This window comes from Carya illinoinensis, chromosome 1 (genome assembly GCF_018687715.1).
Source record: "Carya illinoinensis cultivar Pawnee chromosome 1, C.illinoinensisPawnee_v1, whole genome shotgun sequence".
NCBI lineage: Eukaryota > Viridiplantae > Streptophyta > Magnoliopsida > Fagales > Juglandaceae > Carya > Carya illinoinensis.
Window position 1 is genome coordinate 57,326,113 of NC_056752.1, and position 19,553 is coordinate 57,345,665.

General features: G+C 34.5%; 2 protein-coding genes across 3 annotated transcripts; both read right to left on the reverse strand.

Annotated features, from left to right (window-relative positions):
* Window positions 1-5,743: 5,743 nt before the first annotated feature.
* LOC122292251 (probable inactive receptor-like protein kinase At3g56050) lies at window positions 5,744-10,479 on the reverse strand. 2 transcript variants are annotated; one of them, XM_043100506.1, is made up of 7 exons: window positions 10,044-10,479; window positions 9,809-9,947; window positions 9,113-9,200; window positions 8,776-9,040; window positions 8,314-8,504; window positions 8,075-8,207; window positions 5,744-6,609 (listed from the first exon to the last, which is right to left on the reverse strand). In XM_043100506.1, exons 1-7 carry the CDS (start codon window positions 10,138-10,140, stop codon window positions 6,011-6,013), a joined length of 1,512 nt encoding a protein of 503 aa, XP_042956440.1. In that variant the 5' UTR covers window positions 10,141-10,479; the 3' UTR covers window positions 5,744-6,010. The 2 variants fall into 2 exon arrangements, with proteins under 2 accessions (XP_042956440.1, XP_042956432.1); XM_043100498.1 differs by having other exon boundaries at window positions 8,776-9,200; window positions 10,044-10,473.
* Window positions 10,480-17,647: 7,168 nt separating this feature from the next.
* Window positions 17,648-18,619, reverse strand: LOC122303790 (uncharacterized protein At5g39865-like). Its single transcript, XM_043115749.1, has one exon. The coding sequence runs from the start codon at window positions 18,475-18,477 to the stop codon at window positions 17,773-17,775; it is 705 nt and encodes a 234-aa protein (XP_042971683.1). The 5' UTR covers window positions 18,478-18,619; the 3' UTR covers window positions 17,648-17,772.
* Between the last annotated feature and the right edge of the window lie 934 nt (window positions 18,620-19,553).

A 19,553-nucleotide genomic window follows, 5' to 3' on the forward strand; every position in this document is an offset into this window, starting at 1 on the left:
TCAGTATGAACAGTTGAATAAAGTACCGAAAATCCTAATTTCTAAATAGTTTCCGTTCTTTGATCCCTCTCATATATTTAGATTCGATTTGACATATAAAAATTCTCATATCATTATTATAATTTTTTTAAATTTTTATACAAAATATAATTTGAAATGATCATATCATCATTATAATTTTTTCAAATCTCTATATAAAATATAACAAAATAATTTAACTTTTTAAATATCAAAATAATAATAATATTTGATCTTAAAATTTAAAATTCTGATTCTTTAACCAACGGAACCTTAAGATAACAAGATGGCAAGAGTCCGAATAAAAATGATAGATAAGAGTGTTGGTGCGAATATTGATGGTTGTCAAAATCCAAGTGTTTGTGGTTTCCACGCGCGAGGAAAACAATGCGTGGCAGAAGGCATTTTTTAACGATGGCAATTGGCGAAGCTTGCTTGTGCCTGTAAAGACTACTAAAATACAGGCTGGGCTGAAAGATTCGGCCTCAAGCTCCCAAGAATCCCATCCTGTGAAGTCAACTCCCAACAGTACCTTTGTTTTATCTCTACATGTTCTTACCTTATTTTTTATGTACATGAGAATTCGTGAACCTATTAATGCGGATCTACATCCGGACTTTGACAACGAGGATGTCTGCCTTTTTCACGTGTATCCCTAACTATTACTACTTCATCATTTATGCATGCGACCATGATATATATGATGGCATGGCATGCTTTGACGGCATCATGCATTCGGCCTATAGCACACCCTCCATAGATTGATTTGCGGGCTAAGCGAAATATATATGGTTTGGATGAATTACAAGAGTCACAACTACTGCCATAAATTTTCAAATATGATGTGCCAAACGATCATGAGTTGTCTGATACAATACTCGCGAGTTTTGAGACCAACCAAATTTTCTCAACTAACAACTATCAACATGACCCATGCAATAATTGAGTCGATGAGGTCGATAGGTTATATAAATTTCCTCTCAGAAAATATATGGTTGAGTGCGTACTTATAAATTCATGTGCGTAAAGGGTATATTGCCCGTGCATTTGATAAGTATTATTTTAAATAACTATATATAGATCATCGAGTATTAGTAGTATTCATTGATCAATTCAGCATAAATTACTTGTGAATTTGCATGCATCTGGTTAAATAACGAAAAGCTAAATGCATGCTGGGTGCATGATCGCTAGCGATCCTAGCCTCTTCGATTTTCAAGCAATTAATTTGTGTGCCCCTCAATAGTAACGTGTTACCCGTCTCATCCATATATATCGATCGCCTCGATTTAAGAACGGGTCGAATTACACGAAGAATCTGTTGCATGCTGGCCTATTAAACAAAGACTATGGCCAGTTGGCCCAGTTCTCAGAACACACGAACGGTGGCTGGGACACGTACAAGACTTTGCGTAACTTGTGGTTGAATCATGAATTGATCAATGACGGTACTATGCGGATAAGAACAAAGGAAAACACGAAAATATACCCATGAATTTAATTAGCATTTATTTAAATTCTTCTATTCCCTTTCCACTTCAATGATTGTTGTTAAGACAAATTTCAAGTCTGTTCTATTCTTCACTGATCAAGCTTGAATTTCGATGAGAATATTAAAGTAGTATTTGGTTTTCAATTTCCTAGTTTTGAAAAACATTTGTCAGCTTCAATTCAAATATTCATCTTTTAAACTAGTGGAGGCCTATGCACGTTTGCTTAGTTGTGTTTTTTTATTGTCTTAAACAAATTAAAAAAAAAAACAGTCTCTATAAACGACAGATGCTCCTATATGTTAAATATTTAATGGGATTAGAGAATGAATAAATGTGTAAATAATTAATTTACAAAAAAGCAAAATAAAAAAATAATTAGTATTTTATTATAATTTAAAGTTGAAATGTTTATCTTTTAAAGTATAGAAACTGTAGGAATGAAAAAATTTATTTTATGAATTTTAAATTGTGACATTTATTTTGATGTGTTTTCTTGGTATTAATTATTGTTTTGCATTTAAATTGATCTTTGCTTTAAATTAGTTTAATGTTGGACTTTAATTATTTTATTTTATTAATATTGAGTTGTAGTGTTTTTATTTGGCTCTTATTTATTTAGTTTATTGTTCATTTTTCTTTTGTTGAACTCTTCTATTTTCGGACTGGGCCTGTTTGAGTGTATTTTATTTTTCTTTTGGGTCCAGCCCAACCCGTGAGCCTTTAACCCAGCCCACTAAATTCTTTCCAAATGGCGTCGTTTATTATAATTTAAAGTTGAAATGTTTCATGTATAGTATAGAAACTGTAGGAATGAAAAAATTTATTTTATGAATTTTAAGTTGTGAAATTTATTTTGATGTGTTTTCTTGGTATTAATTATTGTTTTGCATTTAAATTGATATTTACTTTAAGTTAGTTTAATGTTGGACTTTAATTATTTTATTTTATTAATATTGAGTTGTAGTGTTTTTATTTGGCTCTTATTTATTTAGTTTATTGTGCATTTTTCTTTTGTTGAACTCTTCAATTTTCGGACTGGGCTTGTTTGAGTTTATTTTATTTTTCTTTTGGGCCCAGCCCGACCCGTGAGCCTTTAACCCAGTCCACTAAATTCCTTCCAAACGGCGTTGTTTGGTCCAGCCCTTAGGGCTTCTTCATCTCTTCTTTTCTTCTTTTCTTCTCATTCTTTCTCCTGCGCGCCATTGTTCCTCCACCTCTTTGATTATTTTTGTTTTCACGTTTGCTCAGTTTTGAGAGTTTAGGCATTGCGACCGCATTGTAATGGTGCTTGTAAATGCCTCCGAGAAAATGGTATCGCTCCAACAACGGCTTGATATCGCCGTCGCTGATAGCGAAAACCACGACAGCACGATGGAGCCCCTCAAGCTCAGAGCGGATGACCTTGTGGAAGAACAAGAATATTAGGATCGAGGGCTTGAGTTCTGGGTTGTTCTTCACCCATGCCTTGTACATTGAAGGGTCGATGGGGTTCATTGGGCCCGACATTACGGCCACAGCTCCACCTCCATCTCGGTGCTGGAGACATGGAAATGGCGTTGCCATTTTTGTTTCGTTACAGATTTTGGATTCAAGTTTTCAAAATCCTAAAGTTCTTTCCGACTTAGCTAGATTTCTCGCCTCTCTCTCTCTCTCTCTAGCCATGAACCTATTGTGGTCTCCCCCACTTCGTTTCTTTGTATTATCAATTATGTACTGCTCAGGCCTCATGTTCAACGAGAACAGGAAAGGCACAAACGGAAGTTTCCACATATTTCGCATCTCTGTTTCTCTCGGCGTCGTTGTATTTTGTACAGAATATAAACGGAGTAGTGTAAAACTAAATATAGAAGATACACAGAAACAAAAACGGAAGTAAAACTAAACATAAAAGATACACGGAAATAAAAACGGAATTAGAATTTACTGTTCATTCCTGTAGCAATAGAATAGACACTTATTATTGTAGAAAGATACTCAATCTTATTTTTCAAAAAATCTCTCCATCTATTTATTTACCCAGGTATTTGTAAAAAAAGTCAAAACTAGTACAACTCTCACGAAAACTTGAAAAAGAAAAGAAATATTATATCAAGAAATTGTATTCAAACAATTTTTCAAATCTACCTATTGGGTTTCGCTACTCTGAATAAAGAACATATATTTTTTTTATAAAAAATAATTTAAAAAAAATTGTCTTTTCTGCCCACTTTCATCAAATCAATAAAAAATATCTCATATTTTTAAAATTTTAGCTCTAGAAAATTTTCAAAAAACAAATAATACTTATCATTATTCTCACACTACATATTAATATATAATTTGTTATTTTTAACATTCTATTTAAATATATATATTTACACATTAATATATATTTAAATAAAAATAAAAAATAAAAAATTATATATTGATATGTGATATAAAGGATGATAAGTAAATTTTTTTTTTCTTTTCAAAATCTTCATTTATCTAAAGCAAAAGTTTCCACTTTCGAACCCAACAAGAGACGAGGGGGCAGGAAACAAGCAGATTAGACTGATCTGTTCCGTAGAGCATATAATTAGTAATACTACTCATCATCTTAATTCTCATTATCCTCCCATCATCTTATGATGTGACATTAGATTATTAGAGATTATTTATTATGTTTTATTTATGAACCTATCATCTAATGCTATATTATAAGATGATGAGAGAATGATGATAATTAGGATCGTGAATAGATTTTTTCTAATTAAAGAGAGATATTGCCACACTCCTCGAAAATTGGATACTGAATAGGCTAAATCATCTTTCTATTTTTTTCTTTATAAATTTTTTTATCATTTTAAAATATTTTTATCATTTTAATTATTTTTTAAAAAATTATATAATTTGTAAAATTATTATGAAATATTTTCTTAATTATTAAATAAAAGAAAAAATAAAAAAATAAAAACACAATTCGGCAAAAAATTTCGGTAGAAAATTTCTGCGGGAACAGTATTTCTCATAATTAAAAGAAAAAAATAAGTAATATTACGTTATATCATAATGAGATAAGCCGTGTGGCGGAAGGGAACTTCTGGGTTCTCTTCACATAGAACCCGCGCATGGCTACCTAATTCGGCAGGTTTGTTACGATTGGATGTTTTTCATTTTTCTTTTGTCATAATCTGCTTCTTTAATTTTAAGACAGGTTAAGAAGACTCCTAAATCTTAATCCGATTTAAGGAGGGTTTAGGATAAAACTGGTCCTAAAATGATGATTCAAGACGTACGGCATTCCCCCCATTCCAATCTCGAACCGCTGCTGCTCCAACTTGTTCTTCTGCTTTCATATGTACAAAATTGACAGCACTGTGCAATCTAAGGTTCCATGTTTGGTTCCAAAAGCAACTTCTTTTTCCCCATAATAATTATTTTGTTCTGTAACAGAATATATATTACACAGAAAATGAACTCCGAGCATGACTGTTTCGACTAAGTTGAAATCATAGACGAACTCTTTTCTTTAAATAATAAAAAAAAAAAAAAAAAAAAAAAAAAAAAAAAAAAAGAAAGAAAAAGGATACTGTGATAACCAGAGATAACAACTTGAATATCAGAGTGCAGATAACATTCCCTTGTCCATACTGATGGTTTTGAGAACAATTTAATTTTTTTTTTAAAATACTCTGAAGGCTTCCAAATATCAATCATCAGGGAAAAAAATTCAGACTCTATGATTGAGCACTTGAGTCTGGAGCAGAGAAGTTAAACCGAAAGCCAGGCCGCTGTCATGATCATCTTGCTTCAGCATGTAGTAGAATTGGCCCTGACAACAACATCACGCCTTGTTCGTTTAGAAATTTTAGGAACCATTCTTGCTAATATGACAGCCAAATAGAAGCGCAGGACCCAGAGAAAGTGGCGGAGGGACTGAGGGAGGAGGAATAAACCAGTCCATCACACCCAATGGTACCACATCCCAGTTACAATTACAAAAGAACCAATGCCTGTTTCATAACCCATTAATATAAGTGATAAGATTTTCTCTTACTTATCAAAAAAATATATGTTAGTGATACGAAATTTCCTGAAACAACTACGGAGTAGAGGAAGTGTATTGGGTGTAGCACGACTCTTAACTAAAACATTAACGGGTCTTTTTTATGTCAGCCACTGGCTGGATATACACCAAAGACATGCAGGAGAGAAGGGCCAACCAGATTGGGGGTCAAGGGGATCGCAAAACATTGATTGGCTGCGGCAACTCTCAGAAAATTTTAATCAGCTTGACTTGCATGCTTTTGTACGCTTATTGCTTCCATAGTTTCACAACCAAATATAAACAAAAAACATCACATTGAAAAAGATTCGCCAGATTTCTCTATACATGAATTCTGTACAAGTAATTCCTATATATATATATATATTACTCCGGGAGATAGTAGCTATGTCAACGTACAGGCAGCATTTCTTTAGCGCCTCAACTTCTATGAACTCCCAATTTGAAGTTAATTTCAAGTTGTATACTTTTGCTAGCTTGCATCTGCAGACGTAATCTCAAGTTCAGCCCACCAAAGCGGGGAGAGTTTTGGATTCGCTGCTTCAGGAGTTATTCCAGTTATGGTGCTCAATCTTGCACAGACTTCTCTCATTGCCGGTCTGTGTTTAGAATCAGGGTGGACACAAGATTTTAGAACTTCACCTATTAGCTCCAGTTGGTCCTCTTGGAAGGATGTCAAAGTTGGGTCAACCATTTCTCTAAGCGGTACCTCCCCACTTAAATAAGCAAATGCCCAGTCTTCAAGTGAGGCATTGCCCACGGAGTAAGGGAGCCTACCAGTAGCAATTTCAAACAATATCACACCAAAGCTATAAACATTACTTTCTGGGCATGCTGATGGTGTATGCAAATTGTTTAATCCAGATGATTCTATCTCAGCTGCAACTATCTCATTCCAGAAAGTGAACTCCGAGATCTTGGCCGCATAATCCTCAGTGAGACTGATAGCTGACGAGTTCAAGTTGTTGTGGGCTATAGGTGGGTTCAGCTGGTGCATGTGCTCGAGACAGTAAGCCATTCCCATTGCAATTCTCAATCGCATTCCCCAGTCCAAGTGTTCGGCCTCTTTTACTGCAGGACCCATGAAAATTACATATCTTAAACAATAATGCAAGTAGCTGAGAGACCAAAGCACCTCCAAATAACTGAGCAAATAAACTTTATACACACTAATTTTTTGATAATTAACTTTATAGACACTAATTTCAAAGATGGCATATAATCTACCATTGCTTCACTAGAGTATAAATTTCCAACAGCCTAGCGATGTGGCTGCCTTAGTCATTCATTTAATGGCCAGGACTGGATACAAAACAAATAACATCTCTTCTAAACATTTATCCTATTCTTTGTTTAATTTGAGATGTTGCCTCATCATTGGCACAAGAAGATCACTTCATGGCAGTTTTTTTGTCCCTGACTAAGATACAGAGAATTTATGCACGAGTTTATAAAAGAGTAATTGAAGACAAGGTCAAATGCACGACCCAACATTTGCTTCCAAGTTTAGTATGCAAAATAAGTATCTCTTCATTTCTTGTAAGAGAAGGTTCATATCAGCTTTAACAGAAATAAATTAGACTGCCAAAGTCACTATGGGACTGATCTGAATGGACCACTGTTACAATACTATGGCGCTCTAGGATATCTAAAGCTAATGATGTAGAAATAAATTTATTTGTTTTCTGTGATAAGTAGCATCAAGACAAATGTCTTATTAGTTAAAATATCTGTTATGACTCAGACAGTGAGGCTGAAACAACTGCTACTTAGAATATCATAATCAGTGAATTCAGAACCTTGCAACCACTACATTCTCTCTCTCTCTCTCTCTCTCTCTCTCTCAAGATCATAAATTATTTAATCAGTAACAAAAGTATCTTCTCAAGTCCAGCTTGTGCTTCTTTCCAAAACATAAATGATTTATTCAGTGGCAAAAGTATCTTCTCAAGTCCACCTAGTACTTCTTGCCAAAAACTTAATTGGTGAACAACTCAAGAGTAGTTCGCCATTACTTTAGATAATTCATCATGTATCTATGGTCTGTCCATAAGAATACCAAAAATCTCTCAAGATCATAAATTATTTAATCAGAAACAAAAGTATCTTCTCAAGTCTAGCTTGTGCTTCTTTCCAAAACATAAATTATTTATTCAGTGGCAAAAGTATCTTCTCAAGTCCACCTAGTACTTCTTGCCAAAAACTTAATTGGTGAACAACTCAAGAGTAGTTCGCCATTACTTTAGATAATTCATCATGTATCTATGGTCTGTCCATAAGAATACCAAAAATCTCTCAAGATCATAAATTATTTAATCAGTAACAAAAGTATCTTCTCAAGTCCAGCTTGTGCTTCTTTCCAAAACATAAATTATTTATTCAGTGGCAAAAGTATCTTCTCAAGTCCACCTAGTACTTCTTGCCAAAAACATTAATTGGTGAACAACTCAAGAGTAGTTCGCCATTACTTTAGATAATTCATCATGTATCTATGGTCTGTCCATAAGAATACCAATAATGAAAGCAAGGTACTTACTGTGTAAATGCTCAAAAAGTGTTCCATTTGGAGCATATTCGAATACCATCATTCTGGTGAAAGGTTTGTCTTCCTGACAATATCCAATAAGGTTGACAAAATTTTTGTGGTTGACTTTTGACAATGTGTCAATCTGAAACCATAGCCACAGAAACAATTAGGGACTCTTAGACCACATAAAATCCCCACACCAAAGGCAATATGTTTTTTCAATCTAATGTAATTTTTTCCTGAAATACCTTCTTTATAAACTGTGCTTCTAAACTGTTTAACCAACCCTTGCCAGATGTTGCTGCCACAGAGGCCACAGCAATTTCAACTCCGCTAGAGAGTGTCCCTTTGTACACTGTACCAATTGGTGTAGAACCTATTACATTACTGAAATCTTCACAAGCTGCTTCAAGCTCTGATCTCTTGATCTTTGGCACACCTGCAATACAAATTTCCAATCATATATCGGATAATCTCAATCATCCAGGACAGATTTTGGATCATTTGAATTGAATGATTTGTAGCCAATGAAGGGTTTTTATAGCTTGTAAATTGTGCATTCATGTCCACTCTAAAATTGGCTTTGCACGTTCATGTTAACAATTACAATGAGATGGCAAACTAAATGAAATAAAGATGTCTAAAAAACTTTCTTTTGTTTGGTTTTTTCCCATTCTTCTCAGAGAGAGAGAGAGAGAGAGAGGATTTACCAGTTACAAATGCTTTCTGAAGCTGTCCGCTTAATCCTGTGGCCCAAGGTTTAACGGTAGCTACCTTATTGATTATACATAGATATACACCAATGACTAAAATTAGAATGGTGCCCCCTATTGCTCCAGCCAATATTGCAACTATGCGATGATTTGAAGAGGAACTTCTCTGCGTGGTGGAGGGAAGCACTAGCGAAGAGGGGGAAGATGGAGGTGGAGCAATTGGAGTAGAAGGAGGCGTCTGGGAAGATGAAGGTGGTCGAGCAGGATTAGGCCTGTGGTAAGATGGATGTGGTCCAGCAGGACGAGGCCTGGGGTAACGTGGAGGTGGTCGAGCGGATGGTGAGGAGGAAGGTGGTGATTTGGGTGGTGTTTTCTTTTCCACCAGTCTCCTGCGAACTGTCCCTTCGGTTTGGTCTACATTCCTGGCAAAGATCAAAAAGCAACCTTTGGATAAATGAAGCAGACTAGAGATCGGTTCTGGAACCAAGACTAAAATACATTGAAAAAAATAGAAGTTTCAAAAACATAAAATGCATGGAATGGACATGAAAGAGGTACTGTGGCAAAAGGGCGTAAATCCACAGTTTCTAGCATTAATAACTGCAATTTTTGAAGTTTTTAAACATTTGAATGCAGAAATAAACCCAAACACTTTACATTCAAGTTTTTTTGTAAAATTAAAGTAATTCCATGTGAGAACCAGTAAAAGGTTACTTAAAACCAGGCACACCCGCCAACTTATGGGGGATTACCCATGGTCTACCAGGTTTATATACGATATTAATCCAAACCTATAAACCAAAATAAGAAATAGAACTATACCTCCACAAGGCAAGAAAATTGCTTTGCCATTTGATTGATTGACAAGAGAACCGAGGAAAAAAGAAGAGAAAAAACTCATATTTCATTTTGTAAACTTGTGTTCCCTTATAACAATAAATAAACCTTTTATTTTCCTACCTCTTTTCAGCAACCAAACAGAATATAAGAGTAATAAAATTCTTTTTAGAAAAAAAAAAAAAAGACTCACAAGACCACAACTTTTCCATCTGAGCATGCAACCCAAAACCACGAACATGGATCAACCTCTACATCTTCCTCTTTCCAATTTGACAACGCGCCAAGTGGATCACTCAATACTCTCTCTCTAAACCTCAGCAGAGCCAAACCTGCGCAAAAAATACCCCATTCATAATTTCTTCCTGCCCTTTCCGAGAAAACCGAAAAATAAAAAGAAGAAGAAAAACTCAGATCATATACCGTACCTTCATCGTTGAGACACCAACTCCAATGGAAACTCTGACACAAGAAGCACATCACCACGACACCTACGAAAAGGCCCAGTTTCCTGTTCTGCTCCATTCTGTCTCATCCAATCACGAACACGGCCTTTCCAAACGACCCTTTTGCACGAGTGGATTATAAACCGAGTTTAATCGCATCAAAATCGAGCTCACAACTTGTTGAAGAAACCGTAACAAAAAATTGTGTAAAAAGTACAATTTGAGTGGATACTTATCAAAACCAAAACCATGTTCGCGTGGTTGCAAGCTAATTTAGGCCCACTAAAAAGTTAAAAAACGCGTACACTGGAAGTGTCAGTTTGTTATTTTTGTCGTCTTTTTATTTGACGTCCTTTTTCTTTTATATAGACTATATAATATAGCCTTTCTGGAGAAAAAGAAAGAAAACGCTGCAAGAAGTGTTCCACTAATGGTGTGGTGTGGGATCAAATTGGACTAGGTCTAACTTCTTCTAGGGACCAAAGCTTTGGGCAGAGCCAGTCACCTATCTGAAAGTACAACGTAGGTTCTGCGTGGCGAAGGACGATCGAGTTATACACTAACCTGAATTTAATTGTTTGAAAACGTGATTCACCATCCCTAGACTTTAGAAGATATCGGCAGTGGAGACCCACTGTTTGAAATGACGCTTTTTTTAATTTTATTACATATAAATATAATCACATATTAATATATATATATCAATACTCATATTTAAAATTTAAATTAATATTATTTTTAATAAAATTTATTTTTTAACCAATCACATTATATTGATACATAAATTAATACATAATTATACTTATAATTATACTTTTCCTTTTCTTTTACGGGTGTAAGCTATTATTTTGAATTGTGGGCGTATATTTTGTTTGCAATCAAAAGTTCTCCTCAATGTTCAGACGAAGACCCGGTAAAACGCATACCTTTATCATCGGGCAAGTGAGGAGCTGAGTTTCCTGGAAGTTTACACTTGTACACTACCCGGAATCATCATTTCTAAAACAAAAGCCAACAGAGAATTTTAATTTTTAGCTATAACCATCATATCAAAATGGCCTTTACTCCCTTTCATTGATAGAAAATTCCTGTCCTCTCTTTATTTTTTGGCTGAGCAATAGGAAATTCCAACTAGGTATCGCTGGATGGTAAGAAACAGTATGATTTGAGTTGTGACTGATAAACATTCAAGTAGACTACTTGCTAGTCATCCCCAAAAATTTAAAAAAAAAAAAAAAAAAAATTCATGAAAAAATATGTTTTTGATTTGTACTTGTGTAGTTTTGTTTATTTATTGAGTTTTATTATGTATAAGCAAAGTCGCATACTAATCTACATACCAATACTAATTCTTTCATATTTAAAATTTAAATTAATATTATTTTTAATAAAATTTATTGTTTGATTAATCATATTAAATTGGAGCACGTATTAGTACGTAATTATATTTATAATTTTTTTTTATTGGATGGTGTGACTATTATTAGTTATTTAAAGTAATTTTCAATGCCACCAAACATAATTAAATTCGGTGGTGGCCGAGGATCACTATCCCGACCAGCATGATCATTTTTGTCTCGGTTAGAAACTTATAAGAAGTTGATTTATATATGCACCTGTTGTGACGCCTCTAAATTCCGTTTAGGATCGGATGAACATTTGAAGCGTCGAGACATGCAACACAAGGTTACCTGTCCCCGTTCATGACATATAAGATGCAATGTTCCTAACATGCATCTAACATTATGCAATATTCGCAGCGGATAATTTTTTTCTTTAACAATACTATGCACCAAATTGAAAATATCTCAAATGCTTAAAACATACTTCATACATAAAGACCCATTGAGTAGATCACAACACTAGTCCAAAATGGTTATGATCCAAAAAATACTAAAGATGCAACTCTATTGTACAAGTAGTAATTTACGTTAACTACTATATTAACATTGACGTCGCACCATCGCTTAGTCAACTGTGTCTAGTTGATCAGCTCCTGATTCTCCTTCAGGTCCTGTAACAAGATCTACCATTCGGGAGGAATGGTAGTTGGGACTACCAAAGTGAGATTTGATTACAAATCTCAGTAAGTTAACAAAAAACTTCCACACAAGCTAATGATGCATGCATGACAGTAAAAGCATAAATGCATAATCAAATTCATAAGTAATTAAAGCATAACTTGGCGTACAACATAGCATAATTGACATAACTTAAATTGAAACATGAACTGAACTTGACTTGACATGAACTTGATCTGAAACTTGACTTAACATGAAAAATACATACTCCACAGTTGTTGTGGCCTCATGTATTCTACGTGTAAATACTAACTCCACAGTTATTGTGGCCCCATGTATTCTACACAAACTTGACTTAACATGAAAAATACATACTCTACAGTTGTTGTGGCCCCATGTATTCTACGTGTAAATACATACTCCACAGTTGTTGTGGCCCCATGTATTCTACACAAACTTGACTAAACATGAAAAATACATACTCCACAGTTGTTGTGGCCCCATGTATTCTACATGTAAATACATACTCCACAGTTATTGTGGCCCCATGTATTCTACACAAACTTGACTTAACATGAAAAATACATACTCTACAGTTGTTGTGGCCCCATGTATTCTACGTGTAAATACATACTCCACAGTTGTTGTGGCCCCATGTATTCTACACATACTGAATGTACTCAAGATGAAACGTGACTGGAAAACGAAAGGACTGGAGCCCTGACGTAACATAACGTGATTTGAACATAACTTGAAATACATGACCAACTTGAGATAGAAACATTTCGTAACATGGCATAACATATAATAGACAATATATTTAACATGACATATTTGTAATGTACAGTGATACATGACAGAATATATTATGTAACAGATAAAAATTGATGACAGAATAAATTCTGTATAATAGATAATTACGTGATAACTTTGCATGGCATGATATATATGATAACATACATACATACACTGTAGTTCCTTTACTTAGCACACATACACAGTAGACTGCCAGTAAGTTAAAAGCTAACTTACCTCGATCTCCGCGTTTCTTATAAAACTTCAAGTGCGACCATGAGGAACTGTAATTAGTGATTCTAAAAGTTAGAACTAAATCACTAAATATTTGAAATATGGAAAATACTAACTTAAAGAGTAAAATTTTTATTTTACTCTCTACATGTGGAAAAATGACCGTTTTACCCATAACTTAAGGATTTTGCATACTAACTCCAAAAGTTTCTAAAATTTACATTCCTCATGTAAATTTTGTCCTAAACTTAAATATCAACTCAGAAAAATTTAAAACAAAACACAACTATGAAGAACACACTATGGTCGAAACATCCATAGGCCATTTCCCTTTATTTTTGTTGCAATTCCTTCCAACTTCAAAACTCATGCTTAAACCAAAATTTTGCAACAAACATCTTCCAATCCTAAGTTCAAAACCATACTTAAAACATCCATTTAGAAAAAGCTAATAATCAACACCAAACTTTTTTTGTAAAAAGATCCAAGCACTTGAATCACAAGTTTTGACCTTAAATCAAAACATCTCCAAGAATTTCAAAAATCAAATCTTACTTCTAACATATTCATAATATCATCCTAACATCAACCATGCTTTAAATCATCAAACTAAAGTCACCAAAATCACAAAATAACATTTGGAGTTTTTGGTTTTACAATTAGTCCAAAAACAGAAACTTTTTCCTCAATTAGTTTTGATAAATCTCTTGATCTATGACTTATAAATATATGATCTTCAAACCAAACCATTACATGGTTTAAAAAGATGTCCTAAAACATATACAAGCTTCTAATTCAAGATCACATGGTTAAAAATTAACCAAAACATAAATTTAGCCAAGAATATCCACACTTTGGCTTATCTGAATATCTCTTTGCATAAAATTTCATATCTTTGAAACTAACATCAAATATCTTCAAAATAATAATATAACATGTATATAAGATGTTTAAGATCCTCCAATAAAATTATCAAAGTCATTAGAATAGGTTTAGACCACCAAAGAGTTAAACTTTCTCAAAACAGAAACTGTTTTTCCTCTTCCAGTTTCTAAGTTTCTAAATCTAAGAATATCTTTCATCAAAACCTTTAATCATGCAAAAATCCTCAACCAATAGTGATATATACATGTTAACAATACTCCATAAAAATTTCGGACCAATATCTATCCATTAGCTTGGTCAAAAACTCCAAATTATAACATATTCTCCAGTTTACCTCCCAGAATGACCTTTCTATAGCTTATATAATATTTGACTGACCAAATGATTTTCAAATGGGGCAAATAAGATATCCATGTAAACTAGACTAAAAAAGGAACAACTTATATGAAGGAGACTTTATGATAAAACACTTACAACAGTTTCGAAATTGGCATGCAAAATACCTCCTAAAGGCTGTCCGAGAGAGAGTGTTTGATATTCTTTCAATGGAAAGTGTAAATAAAAATAATTTCGTGGGGAGAGGTGGCTGGAGATAATTATGGATGAGATATGGAAGAGATGAGGCTGGAGTTGAGATTTAAGTGTAGTTTTCTCCTACCCAAAATATCTATAAAAGATTATCTCATAATATTCTATCCGATAGTATCTACAAAAAATCAACTTAAGATATTTTTATCTAATAATATCTATAAAAATCAACTCAAAATATTTTTACCCAATAATATTCATGAAAATTACATCAAGATATTTCTTTTTATCCAATAATATCTACAGTTTTGAACAGACGTTTTGTCCGAAAATATGAAAAAATGTTATTGCGCCATAAGACTTTAAATAACCCCCCGAGTCTAATGGCACAAACTATAATACATTTTGACACTTCTAACTATTTCCAATAATCAAAAATACACTTCTGATACCATAGTAAATAATAACACTAACTATATAGTTAGACAAAAACCTATTCGATTAATGGATTCGTGAAAACTTATGGGGTTTTCACGAGATTCCTAAAGTTAATAGAAATTTCATAATTGAATTTCTAGCGGGTTGTTACACCTGTCGTTTTACTTCAAGAAGAAAAACCAATTAGCAATTAATTCGGTCAGGTTGAATATTAAACGCGAGTCGGCGTAGAATTTAGTCAGGACAATTTGCAGATAAATTATTCAAGACACGACGTTGAATATAGATATATATATATATTATCAAATTTGAATTTTTTGAGATTTTAATCGAATTTTAAGATTTTAAATAGAAGAAAGACATGTACATGAAAATAATAAAATAGATATAATTATGCGAGTAAATTTTTTAAATAACATATATAAAATCATCAATATTATATATATGAGATTGATGATTCATTTTATTCCATATATCAAGAATTTGTATCAATTCAAATGGGTGGTCGAGGGCACTCTTTAAGGACTGATCACAAGTTTAATTGAAAATGGGTGCGTAGGGCCTCAGGATCTAAAAATTTCAATTATTTGAAAATGATTGATTGCAATATTGTAGATTTTGCAGTTTTAACGGGATTTTTATGCATAAGTAGTCCTTTAATTATTTTGATTGTAAATACTTTTTTCGTTGTTATTAATTGATGGTAAAAACTCATTTTTTTTATAATGTGCTCAACTGACACGCCACCCTTCCCTGTACATAGTACATACAAGCAAACCACGCGGATACGAAAATTCTGTTTGATTGTTACTTAATTTGTGCTAATTAGATAAGAATAAAAATAGAAAATAAATAATAAACGTAATTCCATCTGTTTCTCCAGCATGCGGCTGGAATATTACGTCTTGTTCACGTGCATGCCCGTCCTCTCTATTTTTATATCCCTGTCATTATAATAAATATATGGGAGCTCCCGTTGTTTTAACTTTTAACACAAATGTTTTGAAAATATGGTAATCAAATGCATGGCGAGTAGCTTGCTCACAAGGGTAACAGTATTAATTCCACCTTATCGGCTTGCCAATGGCAGCCACACACGATCATCCTGACATAGTCATAATGTATAATTGATTACCTTCACGATTGGGCATACTGATCGCTACTGCTTTTGTTGACATATTCACGAGAGGCCATACCCACCGATTATTCATATCGGGCGCTTTAAATATCTCTTTTGTTTGTTTGTTTTTAGATCTAAGTCAAGTTCGTCTAGATGGAGTGTTCGTGACTCTCAATTATTGTCGGCAGAACCTTTAATTAACCCATACAACACGATATTATATATATATATTATACGAAAAATGATTACTCGTGATGAATTATCTATCACAGAAAAATTAAATGTGATGAGAATATATTTATTTTAATAAAAAATTATTATTTTCATCGCAAATAACTGATCACTTATGTATAAACGTTTTTCTTGAAATGATAGTTATATTGTTAAAAAAATATATCAATATTGACTGATGTCGGTTTATAAGATTTTGAATCACCGACCAACCAATTCTCCAACGATCTGGACCAGTTCCGGTCAGCCCCGCCGGTTACTCTTCACACCTAGTTTGAACCATTTGATTCAAAGTGTGAAACGGGATTGCACACGGCAGGGTTGTTACACTCGGTTGAGGACCTAAGTAGGCCCAATGTGGGCCCATGGATCGCAGAAAACCGGTAAACAATGCCTCCAACAAGATTACAAGATCCACATCTGGTTTCGGTTTAGGGCCGACCGTCATTTTCTCTAAGCCTTTTTTTCGGCCCTTTTTCTAGAGCCCTGTACATCCACAGGATGTATTTTACGGAATTTGCACGCAGATTTGCAAAGTTTTTACTGTGTACGTTACCGTTAAGTACATCTAATTCCCTTCTTATTCCGTGGACTAACCGTCATTTATTACATTTGGAGAGAGACGTTTGTGCATTAAGTTTACGTAATTAATTTTACCTAAATTCCCAATCCACACAAAAAGCAACTTCTTTATTATGGCAGTACAGTACTTGAACTATAGAGACTACGTACGAAGGTTTATGCCAATCTCCCAAGATCATCATCCTGCTGCCCAAGCATACATATTGTATGAAAAATAATCTTAAAGTGAAGCACAATCTTGGCCATCCGATCTAGATACTTTTGGAAACTCTTATAAGTTTATATATTTTTTTTTACCAATTTTGTCTTTAAATGTATACATGCTGGATTTTCTTTTTTAATATATTGTCCGAATTAGATTATTCAATTTAATTATAGAAATATTGATAGGACATAAATACCCTAAATATTAAATAATATGGATCACACATTGACAGTTAAACAATATATATATATATATATATATGATTCTCAAAAAAATATATACCATATATATATTTTCTCTATTTGGTTGTACCATTCCAAATCCAAATTAAAACTTCTAATTCAATGAATTATGAATCGGTTCTTAATAAAAAATCAATTCGATTCCAGTTTTCCTAGTCCAATAATAATGAGTATCTGTTGGTGGGTTAATAGGGATTCCTGGCGAAGAAGAAGATGACAACTACTTCCAACAGGACATACTAACCCGTTGTGCCTGCCCTTGCAATACGATAAGAGAGTATTTGTTGTAAAGAACATATTGAATGTGCCAAAAAGAGAGGTTCATTAATAAAAATTTAGATACAGATAGCTCTCTCATGCACTGTAGTGACTGTACTCCTTAAAATGGACAAAAAGAAACCTTATTTTGAGGGGTTTTCCTACGTTATTTTTATTTGGTGAGGCTGCGGTGGAGCACGAAAGAACAAGAACACCTGATCAGACCGTTCACATTGCAAACCGTGCAGCTTCTGAACCCGATTTTCTCCACGAACACCTTGTGGCTCCCATCACACAGATCACATAAAATGAATCTGAGCCCTCCGCAGAGATCACATGCGCCCGGGTCCACCACCGGCAACCCTGCGATCAATTTGTTTAATTCCCCACACTCGTGGAGCCGTCCGATCTCCTCAGCCCCGCCAACATATCTCCCACCAATGAAAACTATCGGTAGGCTCAATTTTGTACAACCTATGATCCCCTGCAGCTCGTCTAAAAACTGGGCGTCCATCGAAACATCTCGTTCGTCGATCGAGACGCGGAAGCTTCGGAGAATCGATCTGACGACCCTGCAGTCATTGAAGGTCTTGCGCACGACGCGGAGGCTCGTGAAATAGAGCACGATGCGTTGATCGGCACCGGGGAATGTGATGCACGGTTGTGGTGCATTACGGTGAACCCAGGCTCGGAGTAGTGAAGTGGAGATCCGGACACGGCGGAAAATGGAGAGAGACTTGGGGGAGGCGGGTTGGGGATTGGATTCTTCTCCGCAGAGGCTTTGTATGTCTTTGAAGGATGAGCAAGAGAAGTTGGGTGAGGTTCGTTTTGATGTGGTGCGGACCCTGCTTGGTGATCTCAACCATGGTGCCCACATCGACTGTTTAGAGAGGGAAGCCCGGGGGTTGGGTTTTTTAGGAGGCTGAAAGGAGAGAGGAAAGAGTTAAAGAGGGGGTGCAGTTTTCAGTGGTTGGTGAGGGAGGCTATAACCTGTTTAAGTGGGGAGGCTATAGCAAAAATGAATAAGAGCTCATTATGGTAAGGATTAAAAATAAAAAGGCCTTCAATAATCAAATCATAAATGAAACCCTAATTAAGCAAGTGATGTCATCCAGTATTCACTATTCATTCTTCTAGGCGGGAACAAAATGCGTTTAAAACAATATTAAATGAAAGCTAATAATTTCCAAAGAAATGATAATTATTAGTCCAAGATGGGAATCTCCTCGTAAAAATTGATATTAGCCTCTTGGCTTTTAAGAAGTTTTAGTATGTAATTGCGCGATGTGAATGTAAGTAATGTCGAACATATAAAGAAAGCATAAAGCTATTACGCAGCCTCGGTGGTGCCATTCAAGTATACCACTCCGTAATTTTTTTTTTTAATTTAATGATTAGAAAAGCAATTTTAAATATATTTTTTTATTTTTTAAAAATATTTAAATATATTAAAAAATGTAAAAAAAAAATTAAGAAAAAAGGAGACCTAGATGGCATGCCCAGCAGTAAGAGCTAGGCCACATAGTAGTACAACCCATAAAAATAGGGAAAAACTTGTATGCCACCTGGGCTTTAGGGTTGTATAAAAAACCATAAACTCAATTAGGACTGACTCAGACCAGCCATCGGAGATCGAAACTAACTGAAAATATCATAGAACCGATCGGTCTGCGGTTGAATTTAGCCAAAATCAATGTCCAACGGTTCGATCCCGGTTTGAGCATGGACCGGATCGCTGAACCGACCGATGGTTTAACTATATATATTTTTAATTATACATATATGAAACGACGTTGTTTTAGGACTTAATATTTGAAAAAAATATAAAAGGAATGGTGCTGTTATAACTCTAGGGTTCGCACGCACCTCTTCTTTCTACTCATTTCTTTATTCACTTTTACAGTTTAAGTTTCTCTACACCACCCCCCCTCTCTCTCTCTCACGGCGCACGTA